Consider the following 18,026-nt stretch of genomic DNA (forward strand, 5'->3'; position numbering starts at 1 on the left):
CCATAGATGTGAACCACCATGCCCAGTCCCCAAGAGTCCTGAGTGAGTCCATATAATGAAAAGCACATTGGGCTAGGAGGTCTCCTAGCCTCCTAGGAGCTATAATGTACATTATGCTCTAGTTAGGGAGGCAGGACATCATAATATTAATATAATAATAAATAACATTTCTTGGGTGCTTACTATAAAGCAGTGTGCTAAGTGCCTTTGAGTAGATTGCCTTTTTAAATACTTACAACAATCCTATGAGATCATTATTGTTTTTACTCCCATTTTGCTGATAAGAAAACTGAGGGTCAGGGAGGTGAAGTTATTTGCTCCAAGGTCACAGGACTAGTAAATGGAGGCCTTAGGCTTTGAAGCTAAGCAACCTGAATCCAGATGCCCTGATTTTTACAGCTATATTATGCATAAAAAGATACTGGGTAGCATTTGCTGAGGTTTAAATAATGGCTGTGGAGAAAGGTGAGGTCCCCTGAGGATGAGAGTAGCAAGGAGGGGGCATTTCTAGAAAGGGAAAAAGCAAGCAAAGGCCTAGATTGCCCTGGCATGACAGGAACACCAAGAAAATAACAGCTTTGGCTGCAGGGCAGGGTTTGCAGCCCTGAAGATTAGAGATTCTAGAAGTCTCCTCCCTTGGTCCCATGACCTTAGGTAACCTTTTAAGACTGGGGGTTATAGGCCAGTGTGTGGGAGGGCATTTCATAAGCTGATACCTCCTGTCCTCTTTTTGCCTTGTAGTGTTTCATCTGTCTCGGAAAGTAACGTCTCTGGTCCCTGAGAGCTGCCTGCTGATTTTGCTGGGCCTGGTGCTGGGGGGCATTGTGTTGGCTGTGGCCAAGAAAGCTGAGTACCAGCTGGAGCCAGGCACCTTCTTCCTCTTCCTGCTGCCTCCTATCGTGCTGGACTCAGGCTATTTTATGCCTAGCCGGCTGTTCTTTGACAACTTGGGTGCCATCCTCACCTATGCTGTGGTGGGCACACTATGGAATGCCTTCACCACAGGTGCTGCCCTCTGGAGCCTGCAGCAGGCTGGACTTGTGGGTGAGTGATCCTAAGACCTGGGTTGGCAGAGGGAGGCTTTCCCAGACCCATCGCCCCACTCCCCTCTCCTCCAACTCTGGAGGTCTCATGCTGGCGAGAGCCATGCGCTGTGAGCTCCATCTTAGGTCTCTCCCACCTGGAGTGCAAGGCAACACACCGGATGGGCTTCAGCCCTCATTTAGGTGTGTCTGCCAGTCGAGTCTGGGCGTCTGCAACATGACAGCTGAGCAGGAGCCTGGCTCCCAGCTGTGTGTGGGCTGCCAAGGCTGGGGAGCCTGCGTTACCACTCTGTTGCATCCTGCCCTGTTACCGCACTGCCACTTGCCAGCCCTGCTCCCCTGAGGCACAGCTCCCTATTCCTGCAAGGGCCTACCATCCTGGCTCTGCCTGGGCCATGTCAGGGTGGTTTCCTGCTTGTATTATTATTTTTAATAAATACACATTACACGTCCACAAAATACTGACACTACACTGGGTGTTCTCTCCTTATTTATCCCACTGACTCTTCATAGCAACCATGTTGGGGGTATAATTTGTCCCATTAAATGGATGAGGAAATAGAGCTCCTTACATTCATTTGATATCAGGTCCAAGGTTAGCAGGAGAGGTCCATTTTTCTGAGGCTCTTTGCCATTAGGCTGCCCTCTCTTGCTACCTTCTTAATTTCCTGACCCCAGAAATCCATTCAACCCCGAATGTTGGTAATTCAGACTTTTTCCAAGGTACAAGGAGAGGTTTGCAATTCCCACCGGGGGACTCCAACCTGGTTTTCCTGTTGAGATAGTGAACTATTTGGGGCAGAAAGGGAAGGGAGGACATCAGGACATCAGATCATAATAATAGTAGTAATCCTAACAATAGGTAGTATCTTTTGGGTGCTTACTATGTATCAGGCACTGGCTAAATAAAGAAATTTTTAAAGTAAATATTATTATTTTCAATGTATACATGGGGAAACTGAGGCTCACAGACTTGAACATGCCATTTTTTTTTTTTTTGAGACAGAGTCTGGCTCTGTTGCCCTGGCTAGAGTGCCGTGGTGTCAGTCTAGCTCACAGCAACCTCAAACTCCTGGGCTCAAGCAATCCTCCTGCCTCAGCCTCCCGAGTAGCTGGGACTACAGGCATGCGCCACCATGCCCGGCTAATTTTTTCTATATATATATTTTTAGTTGTCCAGATAATTTCTTTCTATTTGTAGTAGAGACGGGGGTCTCGCTCTTGCTCAGGCTGGTCTCGAACTCCTGACCTTGAGCGATCTACCCGCCTCAGCCTCCCAGAGTGCTAGGATTACAGGCATGAGCCACCGCGCCCGGCCAATCGTGCCATTATATGTATGTATCGAGCATGTCATTATATGTATTATATGACATGTTCAAGTCCCACCTGTGGTGCTTTTCGTACTCTATTCAGAGAATTGTGCCACATACCTTTGGCTGGGAACCAAAGGTGTGGGAGAAAGTACATTTCTTTGTTATTTTCCCTAATAAAAGCCAGTTAGCAGCCAGTTTTCCTCCTGGTAGTTGTGATTACTGTTGCTACAGTTTTTATTATTAATACCTGTACCACCTTAGCCATTCAGGTCACATAGAGCTTTGGTAGCCATCTCCTGGGTTGTTTTTTCTTTTCTAAATGGCTGGGTTGATTTTTGCAGCAATCTTGCGAGGTAGGCAGATGAGAAGGCATGGCTAAGAGAAGTCATGTGACAATGACAGAGCCAACATCACACAAGTGGTAAGTGGCCAGGTCAGGCCTTAGGCATAGGCAGCCTGGCTCATAGCCAGTGCTCTCTTCACCATCCCAAGTCCTCCTTGGGTATCCTTGTTTTATGGGGGGGCGCGGAGGTGGAGCCGGGGCTGGTCCCAGGGAGTGCTGCAGGAGATGGTGTCATCCATCTTTACCAACTACTGGCCTGTCCTCCAACTCTCCTTAAATAGCCCCTAGGGTGCAGGCTGGCTTCCTGGACTTCCTGCTGTTTGGGAGCCTCATCTCAGCTGTGGACCCCGTGGCTGTGCTGGCTGTCTTTGAGGAGGTGCACGTCAATGAGACTCTCTTTATCATCGTCTTTGGCGAGTCCCTGCTCAATGATGCAGTCACTGTGGTGAGAGCGCTCAGCTGGTTGCCATTCCCTGTCCCCAGTCTGCACACCTTGGTCATTTGGGTGTTGGAACTGACTCAGACTCTTCCCATGGGTCCCCTGGTGAAGAAATGTGGTCTCAGCTATCACTGTCTCTCAGCAGTCCCAGTTGCTGCCTTCCCCACCTTGCTCCTGACTCTCCTCTCCTCACTAGGTGCTGTACAAGGTCTGCAACTCCTTTGTGGAGATGGGCTCTGCCAACGTGCAGGCCACTGACTACTTGAAGGGAGTCGGTCAGTATTTCTCCCCTCTCAGCTGGCATTGGAGGTCTGCCTCTACTGGGTTGCTGAGCCCCTTCCATCCCACATCTTCTTTTCCTCCCCTCCTCTATGGAGAGAAGCGGGGTCTGGGAGGGGCTTGCCCTGGGATCCTGGCTCTGGGGTCCTAAGCCTCTGGGAGTGCAGTGGGCATCATCCTCCACTCCCTGCCAGGCAGCAGTCTTGTCAGCCCCAGGAGGGTCTGGGTCAGGGGTCATGCTGATAACCCACTCCTCCCCCAGCCTCCCTGTTTGTGGTCAGTCTGGGCGGGGCAGCTGTGGGCTTAGTCTTTGCCTTCCTCCTGGCCCTGACCACACGCTTCACCAAGCGGGTCCGCATCATCGAGCCGCTGCTGGTCTTCCTCCTCGCCTATGCAGCCTACCTCACTGCTGAAATGGCCTCGCTCTCCGCCATTCTTGCGTGAGTCTGGGGGCCTTGCAGGCAGGCAGCTGGGAGGGGGCCCTGGAGATGGTTGCCCTTCATAGGGAGCAGAAGCAGTACCCTGGGGAATCCATAGGTTTCCCTGAGACCTTGTGGTAGTAGGAGCCTCAGATTCCTCTGCGGAGACAGTACACTTCAGGTAATATTTCAGGAGCTGCCTCCAGAACTGTCCTGGGTACCCTAGAACCCAATTTTCTTCTGCCTGAAGTGCCCTCTGGGGTGTGGTCTGGGCTGGAAGTAGACTTCCAGGTCTGGTGGCCATAGCCCTCCAAAAGATGCCTCAGAGAATCTGCTGGTCAGAGCATGTTTCTCCCACCTTCCCTTCCAGGAGGCATGAGGGGAAGCCTGGAGATCTGGGCTGTTATCTCAGCACCACTACTAACTATTAATAGCAGACTTCATGCTTCCCTAGGCTTCACTCTGAGAGTCTGACATCTGTCATGGGCAATGCTCCCTTCTGCAGCATGCTCAAACCTCAGAGACTGAGCTCCCTGGGACCCCTCCTCACTTGCCCTGTCTCCATCCCTCTCCCAGGGTGACCATGTGTGGCCTGGGCTGTAAGAAGTACGTGGAGGCCAACATCTCCCATAAGTCACGCACGGCTGTCAAATACACAATGAAGACTCTAGCCAGCTGTGCTGAGACCGTCATCTTCATGCTGCTTGGCATCTCAGCTGTGGACTCTTCTAAGTGGGCCTGGGACTCTGGGCTGGTGCTGGGCACCCTTGTCTTCATCCTGTTCTTCCGAGCCCTCGGTATTGCTGGCACCCACTGCTTTCCCAATCCTCTCCTGTCCCCCTTTCCTTGCCCCTGAAGCTCATTCTCCAATCTCAGTCCACATCCTTGTCAATTCCTAAGCCTCTCCTGTTGCTCACCTCTCCCACCCCCATTAGACCTTAGCCCAGGTACTTGGTACCATCCACTCCTGTGTCCTCCTCTCCCAACGCCTTGCTCCCATTGGCCTCCCTCCTGCTGTAGGTGTAGTCCTGCAGACGTGGGTGCTGAATCAGTTCCGGCTGGTCCCTCTGGACAAGATTGACCAGGTGGTGATGTCCTATGGGGGTCTACGGGGTGCTGTGGCCTTTGCTCTCGTCATCCTACTGGACAGGACCAAGGTCCCTGCCAAAGACTACTTCGTGGCCACCACTATTGTGGTGGTCTTCTTCACAGTCATTGTGCAGGTGGGAATGCCCATGAGGCTGGTGGGGAGAGGGTCTGGCAGGCCCTAGGGGAGTCTTGGAGCCTATGGGACAGGCCTTCTCTTCCCACTGGGGGATGCAGGGACCTGACTTCCCAGACCTTGAGTGTAGTAGGGTGGCAGTGCAGAAGCTGAAGCCTAAGTATGGGATGAGAAAGGCAGCAGGGAACTGAACAGGACAGGGCTCACCTCCTGCCTGTCCGTAGGGCTTGACCATCAAGCCGCTGGTCAAGTGGCTGAAGGTGAAGAGGAGTGAGCATCACAAACCAACCCTGAACCAGGAGCTGCATGAGCACGTGGGTACCAGAACCCCATCCTTCCACCTCTCCCTCCCTCCCTTCTCCCATCTTGGGCAGAGTCCTGATCTAGTCCCCCTACCCACCCCCCTTCTAGACTTTTGACCACATTCTGGCTGCAGTGGAGGACGTTGTGGGGCACCATGGCTACCACTACTGGAGGGACAGGTGAGGGAGCTGCCCCGAGGCTCCTTCAGCAGCAGCAGCCCCACCAGCCAGGGCAGCATGGGGGGTGCGCCACACTTCTGAGAAGGGACAGAGCCAGGTTCAGGCTGAGTAACCTCTGCCTAAAGCCCTTAGTGGCATCCCAGTGCTCTCAGGATAAGACAAGTCTCCCCAATGTGGCCTGTCTGGCCCTGCATGGTCTAGTACCTGCCAGACTCTAGCCTCATTGTGCTCTGCTCTGTCTTTGACTGTCTGCCTGCTAATTCCACGGACCCTGTTTTAGAGCCTCAGGACCCACCATGCTCCCCCAGCCTGGCTGCTGGGACCTTTGCACATGTCGTTCTCTCCACGTAGAACGCTCCCTTGCCTCCCTCTCACTTAACTTCTGGTCATCCTTCAGCTCTCACCGTAGGCATCAATTTCTGAGGGAGGCGTTCCCTGGCCTCCCTGATGAGGAGGACAAGTCCCTGTCATACTCTATAGTTATCCTTTGTAGTTCTTGTCATGGTTGCAAGTTTACAGTTATTTGTAATAACTCAAATTAATGTCAGGCTTCCCCATAACACTGTAAATTCCATAAAGGCAGGGACTAGACTTGAGATTCTCCCTGGCTGAGGCTCATACCAAGAAAAGGCTGGTAGTGTCCCTGCCCCATCTGAGGAAGGGCCAGCCAGCTGGGCCGTGGGGATGGTACTCAGGGCTGGGCCTGGCATCCTCTGTAGGTGGGAGCAGTTTGACAAGAAGTACCTGAGTCAGCTGCTGATGCGGCGGTCAGCCTACCGCATCCGGGACGAGATCTGGGATGTGTACTACAGACTCAACATCCGCGATGCCATCAGCTTTGTGGACCAGGTGGGCCGGCAGCTACCAGATGGGCCAGTGGTGGGTGGGCAGATGGCCAGCAGAGCAGGACAGAGAGGAGTGACCAGCATGTAGGCCCTGAGCAGGGCGTTGGGAATTCCCAGCTGGCTGCATGGGCTTGTGAAGTGGCAGCTGCAGGAACCAGCTGGGCCTGGTGCTGAAGTTCAGAGTCTGGCGGGCAGTACAGAAAGGTGGGAAACAGCTAGACTCTGGAGTCAGCAGAAGTGGTGCAGTTGTTATAAATTCCAAGCTGTGACCTTGGGTAAGTCACTTATACTCTGAGCCTCAGTTCTCTCAGCTGTAAGAAAGCAGGAATAAGAGGACCTATGTGACAGAGTTTTGTGGATTCGGTATGCAAAGTGCCTAGCACAGTACCTGACACATCAAAAGAGCAAAATAAGCATTAATCATTGTTATTCTCTTTATTATCCTCTGCCTGGGCTACCTTCCATCTGATTGCTGTCTGACCCTGATCGTGACCCCCGCAGGGAGGCCACGTCTTGTCTTCCGCAGGTCTCACACTGCCCTCTATGCCCAGCCGCAATTCTGTGGCAGAGACTTCTGTCACCAACCTGCTGTGAGTCCATGAGCCCCTTCCCCTTCCTCAAGCTCCTCTCCATTGGGCCCTCTCCATCATTGGGCAAGATTTGTCAGCACCTTTGTTTCTGCCCTTCCCCTGGCCTGTGCCTCCTGCTCCCTCCCCAGCACACTGTCCCCTGCCTCCTGCAGGAGGGAGAGTGGCAGTGGAGCGTGTCTGGATCTGCAGGTGATTGACACAGTACGCAGCGGCCGGGACCGTGAGGATGCTGTGATGCATCATCTGCTCTGTGGAGGCCTCTACAAGCCACGCCGCAGGGTGAGAGCAGGCAGGCACGAGTTCTGAGGGTGTGAGGGTGGTCTGGGGAGGCCATGATTAGGGCCTCCAGAGGCAGTTGGCGCCAGCTCATGGAGAGCTGTGGATGCCCTGCAGAAGTGTGGGTTTCCCCTCATCAGTAATAAGAAACCTTTGTGTTTTTTTTTTTTTTTTGAGACAGGGTTGGCCTGGTATGAGTAATGTTTAAGGATGCCTTCTCTGGTAGCAGGGTACAGATCAAATTGGAGGGGGTGAATTGAGAGGCCAGGAGCCAGTTGGGAAGCTGGAGTGACACACTGCAGATTAGAGCTTGGTGGTACGCAGGGAGAGGAGCACATAGTCCTAGTGGACTGGCCCTGAAGGGGAGAGGAGGACACAGATTACAGGAGGCCTTGAGAGTCACTGGAGAATGGCTGGGTGCCAGACAGAAAGAAGAGCTCCTAGGACGCATGCAGGACCAGCTTAGCCTGAGGAAGGCAGGCATCTGTTTAAGTAACAGGAGTTAGTCCAATGCAGATCATGAAGCTTTACGGCTGGAAAGGCCCAGCCCATCCAGGAGAGAATCTATTCTAATCCCACAAGGGGGCAGCAAGTTATTACCTTGAACCTTTCTGAAATGGGAAGCCAGCTATTAGCATTCCTGGCAGTTTTAACAGTCAAGGCTCTTTCTACTGTGGAGACAGAATCGGCTTCCTTTAACTTGCACCCACTGGTCCTGATTTGACTTTTTGCAGCTCTGCAGAATAAATCTTCCAAAGTTCCAAGACAGTTCCCTTCGACACGGTCCCCCTTGTCCTCAAGCCAGCATCTTCTCCTGCCTCTGGTGTGTCTTCTCTGGCCATAAGAGACAGGGCCCAGAATGTAAGGTGCTACTCTAGCTGTGGTTGGCCAGGGCAGGGCAGAGGGACTTTCTCACCTTTCTAGTTCTAGAACTTTCCATTCTCTTCCTGCAGCCCAGGATCCCTCCAGCTTTGTCTCACCACCCTGGGGCCCCATACTATCCCTACAATTTGCCAAATCCCTATGTCTTCCTCAGTTAATGGCTATCCAGACCATATCTCATCCTAACCTATGTGGTTTTTAAAAAACTTTTTTATTACGTAAAATTCCAGTAGAGAGAATAAAATAACTCAAATTTATCTATCACCTAGCTCTGATAACTATCAGTGCATGATTGTTACATTTATAATTACATACATACCGTGCCCACACTTTATTTTAAAGCAAACTCCAGATATCATACCACATCATCTTTAAATATTAGTATGTATCTTTAGGTGGCAAGAACTCTTACATCCAGTCGGTGTTCAATAAATACGTTTTTCCAGCTGGATGTTCAAATTAGAATTCAAATAAAGACACTTTGCATTTGGGAAATATGTCTCTTCATTAATAAAAATCTATAATAGTTCCTTCCCCTCCCTTTTTTCCCCCTTGCTATTTATTTGTTGAAGAAACTGGATACTTTGTCTTGGAAAATTTCCCATTTTCTAGATTTTGCTGATTGTATTCCAGTGGTGTTGCTTAACATGTTCCTCCATTCCTTGTATTTCCTGGTCATTAAATCTAGAGGCCTGATCAGATTCAGGGATGTTCAATAGGTATGCTATGTATTTCTTATTGTGCCACATCAGGAAGTACATAATGATTGGGTATATGCGTGTGTGTGTGTGTGTGTGTGTGTGTGTGTAAGATTGGTCAATGGGTTCAGTCCAATCAGTTCATGTATAGTCAATTTTTTAAAAATCTGGAATAAGTTTGTGCTTATCCTGTTAAATGTCATCTTATTTGATTTAGCCTATCATTCCATTGTTTGGATCCCATGTTTGCCACCAAATGTCTCCCCAGATTCATATCACCTGAAAATTTGCTAAGCCTGTTAACTTTGTATTCATCCAAATCAACATAAAAATGTTGAACAGGATAGAGCTGAGAACAGAGCCCTGTGGCATGCTACTAAAGACTTTCCTCCAGACTGACTTGGATCAAGCATTTTTGGGGTATGATTACTCAACCAGTTCTGAATCTACTTAGTTGTACCGTGACACAATTTATAATTCCTCATGTTCTTCACAGAAATATCATTAGAGAGAGACAGATGTGTCTACTACGCAGTTAGAAAGATAAGATTATAGTTTAAGAGAGAGGTAGGGGCTAGAGAGGAAGATTTGGGAGCAATCTATATCAGAGGTTTCCTCACCTGGCTGCCTCAGAATCTCCCAGGTAACTTGCTAGAATCCATATTCCTGTGTTTGCCTCCTGGAGATTCTGATTCTGTACTTTGGAATGGGCTGAGAATCTGTGTTCTTACTAAGATCCCCAGGTGACTCAAATGCAGCTGGTCTGATGGCTGATGTTTGGGGACCATAGACCTATATGGTCGAGATAGCTGAAGTCAAGAGAATGGATAAGTCCTCTGGGAGAGCGTTTAGAGGGAGATAGGGGGGCCAAGGCTGTGAGGAATGCCCGTGGGAGAAAGGGAGGGAGCCAACAGAGGAGGAGAAGTCCTTCGCAGAAGCAGTAGCAGATGGTGCCTGAGGCCGGGGGTGGAAAGAGGGCTGGATGCTGCACAGAGGCCAGGCTGCCACCTAGACAGAGGCCACAGCACTGGTGACCAGGGAGAAGGAGGGCTGTGGAGTTGCAGACCCTAGAGTTGCATTTCTGGTATTTAAGGAAGTACTGGGTGTGAGAAAAAGTGTCAGAATCAAATTACAAAAAGGGAGATGGTGGTGTCAATGGGAAGACTGTCTTCAAGGAGTCAAGGGCAGAGGCTTGCTTGAACAGAGGGGAGGGGACTGGTGGTGAGGGAAGAGTACAGATGCTGGAGAGTAGAGAAATAGGACGGAGCAGGAGCTGATGGAGGCAGGAAGGAGGGGCTGGGAGTCGTGGGCCCTTTGAAGGAGGTGGGCAGAGGGGCACCTCCTGGTGTGTGGGTGGAGAAGGGCAGATGGGAGACTGGCAGGGAGCTCATGTGAGGTAAAGGGAGGTGAGGCAAGACCAGATGATCTGAAACACACTGAGCATCTGACATAGCTTGAGATTTAAAAAAAAAAGAAAAAAAAAGAGAAGAAACACACTGAGCAGGACTTTGGGGATTACTGCTAGATGAGGGAAGGGTTGCTAAGCAGCCCCGGGCAGAGACGGAGGCAGTCTAGATGAGTGGGTAGTGGGCTTGGTCTTTATGAGAAAGAGTTAAAAACAGCAGATGATGGGGGTGGTTCTGAATTGTTGGGACCGAGAGGGTACAGGGTGTCAGGGGAGATAGTTCTATAGTTCTAAAAGTCCAAAGCACAGCTCGGGATGTCATGGTGGTGGTTGTGGAAATAGCTGGATGGAGAATCTAGGTGGAGGATCCTGTGTAGCTAGCAGGGAGCAGGCGGGCCAGGTGTGTGAGCCAGGCTCAGATAAATGGAGGTGCAAAGAAGGAAATGTCCCCCATGGTCTCATAGTAGCCCTGGGGGACAAGACAGAGGGTCATCTTCATATCAGAGAGAATTGGGAAAGGGCAGTAGGGGATGGAGAAGGCCAGGTTTGGGAGAAGAAGTTCTGGGATTAAGGGAAGCTTTTCCCCAGGGAACTGAGAACACAGAACCTCTGGCCGCGTTCCTATTTATTTTTTGTTTTTCAATCCGTGGCTAATTCTGGAAAAGCTGGGTTGGCAGGGCCTGTGGTGAACATGTTGGAGCTGTGGCCTGGGGTTCCTGTGGGAGGCCAAGGCACCCGGCCTCATGGTGGGGCGGGGCTGTCATTGCCAGTACAAAGCCAGCTGCAGCCGCCACTTCATCTCAGAGGACGCGCAGGAGCGGCAGGACAAGGAGATCTTCCAGCAGAACATGAAGAGGCGGCTGGAGTCCTTTAAGTCCACCAAGCACAACATCTGCTTCACCAAGAGCAAGCCACGACTTCGCAAGACTGGCCGCAGGAAGGCATGTCCTTTCTCTGGGACTCCTCTTTGGGGCTGGAGGCTGACAGCACACAGTGTTGAGTCTCCAAGTATTGGGATCCAGCCTAGGGGGATAGTCCTCAGAGACTTGGCAACTGTAGCAGTTTGGGTTCCCTTTTAGATCTTCCTAGAGCCCCAGCAGGGTCAGGTGAGGTCTTCAGAGGGAGAGCAGTCTCTTGGCCATGTGGTCTCCTGCTGGGAGGTAGCAGGACCTCCTACCAGAGATGATACAGGCAAGACAAAAGGACATCCCTAATCAGCCCAGGCTGATGCACTCAGAGCCCTTACTGGGCCATGCATGGATTACTTAGACTGCACAATTCTTGCCTGGTTGGAGCAGGGGTGGTAGAACCATTGGAAGTGACACAAATTCCCTCCCCTGTTGGGTTAGGAAAACATGCCCTCCTCTTGATCCCACCAGATGAGAGGGTGGGAGTGTGGAGCCAGGGCCAGAGGCTCAGGTTTTCTTTCTTGGTCCTTAGAAGGATGGTGTGGCTAATGCTGAGGCTACAAATGGGAAACCTCCTCGAGACCTGGGCTTTCAGGACACAGGCAAGCAGGGAGCAGGGGTGGGACTGAGGGAAGTGGGGAAGAGCCTAGCATCCCAGAGTACCTGCTGGGGGCGGGGGTTGTGCATGAGCACCATCAGGGACTAGATGGGCACACTTGACTTCCAAGCTGAAAATGTTCAAAGCACATAGACAAATTGTGACAGGAGGTGCCCGATTCTAACTATGAGCTACAGGTCCTGAGGACTTGGAAAAGGTGTCATGGAAAAGGGGGAGCTTGGTCTGGGCCTTGAAAGATGGGTGGACCCTGGGGCCCAATATCTTGCCTGCAAAATGTTTTGTATGAGCTGGATGTCCATGGGCCTTCTAGCTCTGCAGATGCTCATGTTTTCAGTTGATCATGTGTTCCGGGGCTGACAGAAGAGGATGGGGAAGCTGGAAAGTGTGACCCTCATAGCTTCCTCTGGTTGCCTCCTTGGGCTCTGCATTGTCACATCCCTTCCTCCCAAGTCCCTACCCCTAGGCCAGTGCTCGAAACAGCCAGAGGAGAAAGCAGGTGCCTCTGCCAATGTGGGCTCTGCTTGAGGGGACAGGGAGCTGCCTTGGGGCTGTGAGCACTAGGAGGCAGTTGCTGGGCTGGTTGCCCAACTCCGCTCTTGTCTCTGTCCAGCTGCTGTGATACTGACTGTGGAGTCTGACAAGGAAGAAGAGAGTGACAGTTCAGAGACTGAGAAGGAGGACGACGAGGGGATCATCTTTGTGGCTCGGGCAACCAGTGAGGTTCTCCAAGAAGGCAAGGTCTCAGGTAACAGCTTCCTAGCTGTCTCCCTCCCCTCTGGAGCAAGCTGGTTTCCTTCCTCTTCACTCATGGCTTCTACTCCAGACAACTCCCTATTCCTATTCACTAGTTTGCTCACCACTAGTTTGTTGACCAACCAGCATTTACTAAGCACCTCCTTTATACCAGACGCCTAACATATGTGATCTGATTCAACCCAAAAACAACCAAGAAGGGGAAATGGAGCTCATAGAGTCTAAGCGGCTTTTGACTTGTTTAGCGTCACACAGTAAGAACCAGAACCAGAATTTGAACCTGACCCATCTGACTCCAAAGCCCATAGCCTTTCACTGCCACGTTGCCCCCTTTACAGTCTGGGGAGGAACCCATGCTTAGCACACCTGCCCTCAGGTAGAGCGCCAGGTGAGGGTGGCAGCCTGACTTGGGGGAGGAGTTTGAATTCACCAAAATGGACTTATTGTGGATAAAAAACTAGTATAGGGCTGGGTGGTCATGGAGCCTCATGCCTGTAATCTCAGCATGGGAGGCCAAGGTGGGAGGATTGCTTGAGGCCAAGAGTTTGAGACCAGCCTGAACAAGAGTGAGATCCCATCTCTACAAAAAACAGATTAGCTGGGTGTGGTGATGTGGGCCTATAGTTCCAGCTACTCAGGAGGCTGAGGCAGGGGCCTAGCTTGAGCCCAGGAGTTGCAGGCTGCACTTTCAAAAAAATGAAAAACAGGCTGGGCACATCTACCCAGGGCAACAGATTGAGACTCTGTCTCAAAAAATAAAATAAAATAAATTATATTTAAAAAAAAGAAAAAGAAAAAACACAAACAGTATATATGTGTTTCCACATGTGTAGAGACCTAATTCACTCATAATGTTAGATATCACTGGTGGTTGGCTCAAGCACCCTCAAGTGTGTTTTTTCAATGTTTTTTTTTGTTGTTGTTGTTGTTTGTTTTTGAGACAGTCTTGCTCTGTTGCCGGGGCTAGAGTGCCATAGTGTCAGCTTAGCTCATAGCAACCTCAAACTCCTGGGCTCAAGCAATCCTCCTGCCTCAGCTTCCTGAGTAGCTGGGACTACAGGCATGCGCCACCATGCCCGGCTAATTTTTTCTGTATATTTTTAGTTGTCCAGTTAATTTCTTTTATTTTTAGTAGAGACAGGGTCTCATTCTTGCTCAGGCTGGTCTCGAACTCCTGACCTCCAGCAATCCTCCCACCTGGGCCTCCTAGAGTGCTAGGATTACAGGCGTGAGCCACCACGCCCGGCCTTATATTTCCTTTAAACCGGCATTTCAATCTAGATCATATTTCAGTTTTAATTTTTCGCTAAGAACATTTCATATGTGATGGCGTACTTCCTATTGCATCACATCAGGAAACACATACCATCTGGTTGTTGCTCTTTTCATGAGGTTAACATTGTTCACTGGGTTCAGACGTTGTTTCCCTGAGCCAACCATGACCAAGTGCCCCATCAGCTTTTCCTTAAACAGTCTCAACAGCCACTGATGATCAGTGCCAGATTCAAAATTTCATTAGAGGTTGTACAATGATGATATTCTATATCTATTTTTTCACCTGCATTTATTAGCAGGAATTCTTCTATAAAAAAACTTCCCTTCATCAATTATTTGGTTCCTTTGAGACACAGTTCATACAGGAAAGAATGGATAAATGCCTGATTCTTTCATTTATCGGTTTTCAGACCCCAGTTCCCAAGCATCCTCTAAAGGTGAACATGGAAGGTTTTGGTTGTTTTAGGCTTTTTGTTATTAAATTCTAATATTCCAGGTCTTTCAAGAGATATAGTTTTACTTTTAATCATAGCATCAATACATTTCATAATATACTCAATCAAGAAGCTTATTGGACTGTTCAGGACTTTATCATTGTGCTTGACTTTGGAAAGCTGGGGTGGTAGGTGGCCAGAGGGCTTCTCTTTCCCATGTTTCCTCTTTCAGAACCTCAGACTTCCAGTGATTCCGCCGCAGCAGTTCTGGGATTCTCAGCTCCTGTCCCTCATGCTGCGTCATCCCCTTTGCGGCATAGCTTTGGCCTGCTGTTAGGTTTGCATGAGCTCACACTCCTGGGTTCTGTCCCACCAGAGGGCTGTGGTGGGTGCCTAGGCAGGGTGCCCAGCAGCAAAGCCTTTGGCCTGGAGCCTCCAGGTTTTTCTGTCCCTGGCTGGCTGGCTGGGATGGGGCTTGGCAGGATGCTGTTTCTGAGACTGGTGCTGCCAGTCAGGGGAGGGGGATCGAAGATGGGGCTTCCTTCCTGCCTGGCTCCTGCTTTCTCTTGCTTTAGTTATTTTCATGTGTTCAGTAGATACTTCTTGAGCAATTACTGTGTGCCCAGACCTGTGCCAGGAACTAGGGATACAAAGGAGAGCAAACCAGCCATGGTGTTTCCCCTCAGCAAGCTATGCATCAAATAATTGCACAAATGGATGTAATATGGCAACTGTGGAATGAGTTTATTTATGAGAACGTGCTTATGCTTGAGAAGGGTTCCACTGTATTGGTAACGAGCTCCTGTGTACTCTCTGTCCCCAGGAAGCCTTGAGGTGTGCCCAAGCCCACGCATCATCCCCCCATCCCCAACCTGTGCAGAGAAGGAGTTACCCTGGAAGAGCGGGCATGGGGACCTGGCAGTGTATGTGTCCTCGGAAACCACGAAGATTGTGCCCGTGGACATGCAGACGGGCTGGAACCAGAGCATCTCATCCCTGGAGAGCCTGGCATCCCCTCCCTGCACCCAGGCCACAACTCTGACCCGCCTGCCTCCCTACCCTCTGGGTGCCGAAGAGCCCCAGGCCCCTCTCCACCTGCCTTCTGATCCACGCCCTAGCTTCGCCTTTCCCCCAAGCCTGGCCAAGGCTGGCCGCTCCCACAGTGAGAGCAGTGCTGACATCCCCCAACAGCAAGAGCTGCAGCCCCTCATGGGCCACAAGAACCGCACCCATCTTAGCCCGGGCACTGCTAACTCCCACTGGTGCATCCAGTTCAACAGAGGTGGACGGCTGTAGCCCAGGGCCTTGGGGAGGAGCAGGAGGTGGAGCCCCTGTGGGAAGAGCTCCCTGGGCAATGGGCAGAAGAGCCCGTTCAGCTTGCCATGGGGCCAGTGGGGCCTGGACTGAAGTAGCAACTGGGCTTTCTTGGGACTGGTCAGAGGGGTCTCCCGAGCTGGTCCTCACAGGGACCCTTCTTACCACCCTCCCTGCTCCTAACCCCTGCCACTTTCCGTATCAATAAGGACCCTACTCTGGGTCAGGACCCAGTCCAGGACTTCTAGGGGCTAGGCCTGGATATTTGGGTAGCTGATACCCCTTCCCCAGTGGGCCTTTCTGGGGTTACTATAGGCAGCTGTCCCTGGCCCCAAAGTAAGGGCATCATTCCTTAGTAGACGCTGGCCTTCCCTACCCTCTACCCGCTCCCCAGCACTGGCTCAGGGACAGCGTCCTGACAAGGAGGCTCAGTGAGGGGCTGGTCCTCAGAGGGACTGGGTTGGGAGGCAGGGCTGGCCCCAACCTTGGGCTCTGCTGCCATGTTGGGTCAGCTACCCACAGTCCATTTTTTTTAGGGCAGTGGGAATCTCTGCCTCCACTTCTTGCTTAGCCCCTTCCCTTTGCTGCCAGATACTGGGATAATAGTTCCTCCTTTCCCAGGACCAACGCCAGGGGGCTGGGCCAGGTTCCAGTTCAGAACTGCTTCTTAGCCAGGGTCACTCTAGGGATCTGCTGCTCTGGGTCCAAATCTGGACCTTTCTGATCCTGGGGTCTGGGTTTTCTGAGGAGGGGACACAGTGGCCTCTGGGCTCCCATGTCACCACCTCAACATTCCCCAAGCAGGGAAGGAACCAGGTAGCCCTTCCCCAACTACTCCATTGCTCTGGGGGCTGGGAAGCCTGGCTGCAGTGGCAAGGAGGGGGCTGACTGGGTGGCAGGTGACTTTCCAGGGGTTAGCACCTGCCTTGTGTTTTGTACCTTGAACCTGAGATACATTAAACATCTCTCAGATGGATGGGTGTCCCGTGTCCATGTGTCTGGGCATTTCCAGGGTAAGGGACAACAGGGGCATCTGGTGAGAAATGTAAACTCCTGCTGCCTGCCCCGGGGGCCAGAGGACGGGGTTGGGTGGGGGGATCCCAGGCAGGACTGTTAGTTCCTCTGCCTCCCCTCCCCTACTACCTTTCCCATGCTTTTCCAATATTGTCCCCTTAGCAGGGGCCTGCAGTGGCAGTCTAGGGGATTACTGTATAGGCATGGGTCACAGAACTGGGAGTCTACAGAATGAGAGAGCCTAGCAGGGAAAGAGACCCAAGAGGTCAGGTGCCAAGCTGCCCCAAGATGCAGCCACCACACACCTGGGACCAGATAAACATTTCTTGAAAACCTGGAGGCAGGTGTAGGACAAATAAACAGAAATGTCCTTCTGCATGTGACAGGTGGAAAGATAGTCTCAAGGGACTTGGTTACCCTGAGTGCTTATGATACAAATCGTAGTGTGGGGTCCAGAAACATGGCTAGAAATGCCTAGGTAACAGCAGTCCCCAAACCCCAATTCCCACTGTGTCTGAAAGACTTTAAAAAAAGTTTGAGATGTAACTTATATACCATAAAAATTCACCCATCTAAAGTGTACAGTGTTTTTAATATAGTCACAAGAGTTGTGCAACCTTCACCACGATCTAAGTTTAGAACATTTTCATCATTCCCCTAAGAAGCCCTGTACTCACTCCCCATCCCCTGCCCTCCTCGGCCCTAGGCAATCACTAACCTACTTTCTGGCACACTTGGCCAACTAACAATAACTTTTTCTGTGTTATCTGTGGCGAAGATAAGAAGAGAAGAGTGACTTAGGCTTTGCCCTCACAGTGTTTACAGTAGGCAGTGATAAGGCCTACTGGTTAACTAGCAGTCGACAGTTTGAAGTCAGGCAGTCCTAGCTGTCACTCACCAGCTATGTCACCCTGGGCATGTTACATAATGTCTTTGGGCCTCAGTGTCCTCATCTCTAAAACGAGATAACAATCATACTTCACAAGGTTGCTGGCGGAACTAAATGACAAAATGGGGAGGACTCTACACAGGGGGCTGGCCCACGGTAAGGGATCACAAGTGTTTGCCATTATAGGTCTTATACTGCAAGGCAGGGCTGTGTGAAAAGTGCTGTGGGGCCTTGAGGAGATCTGGGCAGGCTTCTGGGAGGAGTCAGAGTGTGGGGTGGCTGGTGCCAGGTGGAAGATGTATGAAACCTCAGCCATCCAGGGATGTGAAGGGGCTGGTGCTACGGAGGGCAGGCCTCAGTCGGTTCTCAGATGTTAGTGTCAGAATCACTGGGAACTTGTCTAACATGCATACTCCCAGGCCTACCCCAAAGGTTCTGATTCAGCAGGGCAGGCAGGGGCAGGGGAGCACGGGTGGGGGCCGGTGAGGGGCAGGATTGCCTGAGCAGAGGGGAGATGGCTGGGGAAGGCTTCGTGAAGAAGGAGGTGCAGCATCCAGGCCTTGAAGGAGAAAGGATTTCGATCA

At 51.2% G+C, this 18,026-nt stretch overlaps 1 protein-coding gene across 1 annotated transcript in view; it reads left to right on the forward strand.

The window, feature by feature from the left end:
- SLC9A5 (solute carrier family 9, subfamily A (NHE5, cation proton antiporter 5), member 5) overlaps window positions 1-16,515 on the forward strand; it is a 19,835-nt gene extending 3,320 nt beyond the window's left edge. The window contains exons 2-16 of the mRNA XM_012660546.1: window positions 742-1,044; window positions 2,981-3,144; window positions 3,335-3,413; window positions 3,680-3,857; window positions 4,413-4,633; window positions 4,857-5,059; window positions 5,283-5,372; window positions 5,470-5,540; window positions 6,260-6,389; window positions 6,887-6,975; window positions 7,128-7,254; window positions 11,007-11,177; window positions 11,677-11,746; window positions 12,374-12,508; window positions 15,049-16,515. Coding sequence (XP_012516000.1) covers window positions 742-1,044; window positions 2,981-3,144; window positions 3,335-3,413; window positions 3,680-3,857; window positions 4,413-4,633; window positions 4,857-5,059; window positions 5,283-5,372; window positions 5,470-5,540; window positions 6,260-6,389; window positions 6,887-6,975; window positions 7,128-7,254; window positions 11,007-11,177; window positions 11,677-11,746; window positions 12,374-12,508; window positions 15,049-15,521 — 2,504 coding nt within the window. The 3' untranslated portion in view covers window positions 15,522-16,515. The remainder of the gene's footprint in view (window positions 1-741; window positions 1,045-2,980; window positions 3,145-3,334; window positions 3,414-3,679; window positions 3,858-4,412; window positions 4,634-4,856; window positions 5,060-5,282; window positions 5,373-5,469; window positions 5,541-6,259; window positions 6,390-6,886; window positions 6,976-7,127; window positions 7,255-11,006; window positions 11,178-11,676; window positions 11,747-12,373; window positions 12,509-15,048) is intronic.
- The last annotated feature ends 1,511 nt before the right edge of the window (window positions 16,516-18,026 follow it).

The sequence above is a fragment of the Propithecus coquereli genome, unplaced genomic scaffold (genome assembly GCF_000956105.1).
Source record: "Propithecus coquereli isolate 6110/MARCELLA unplaced genomic scaffold, Pcoq_1.0 Scaffold67, whole genome shotgun sequence".
NCBI lineage: Eukaryota > Metazoa > Chordata > Mammalia > Primates > Indriidae > Propithecus > Propithecus coquereli.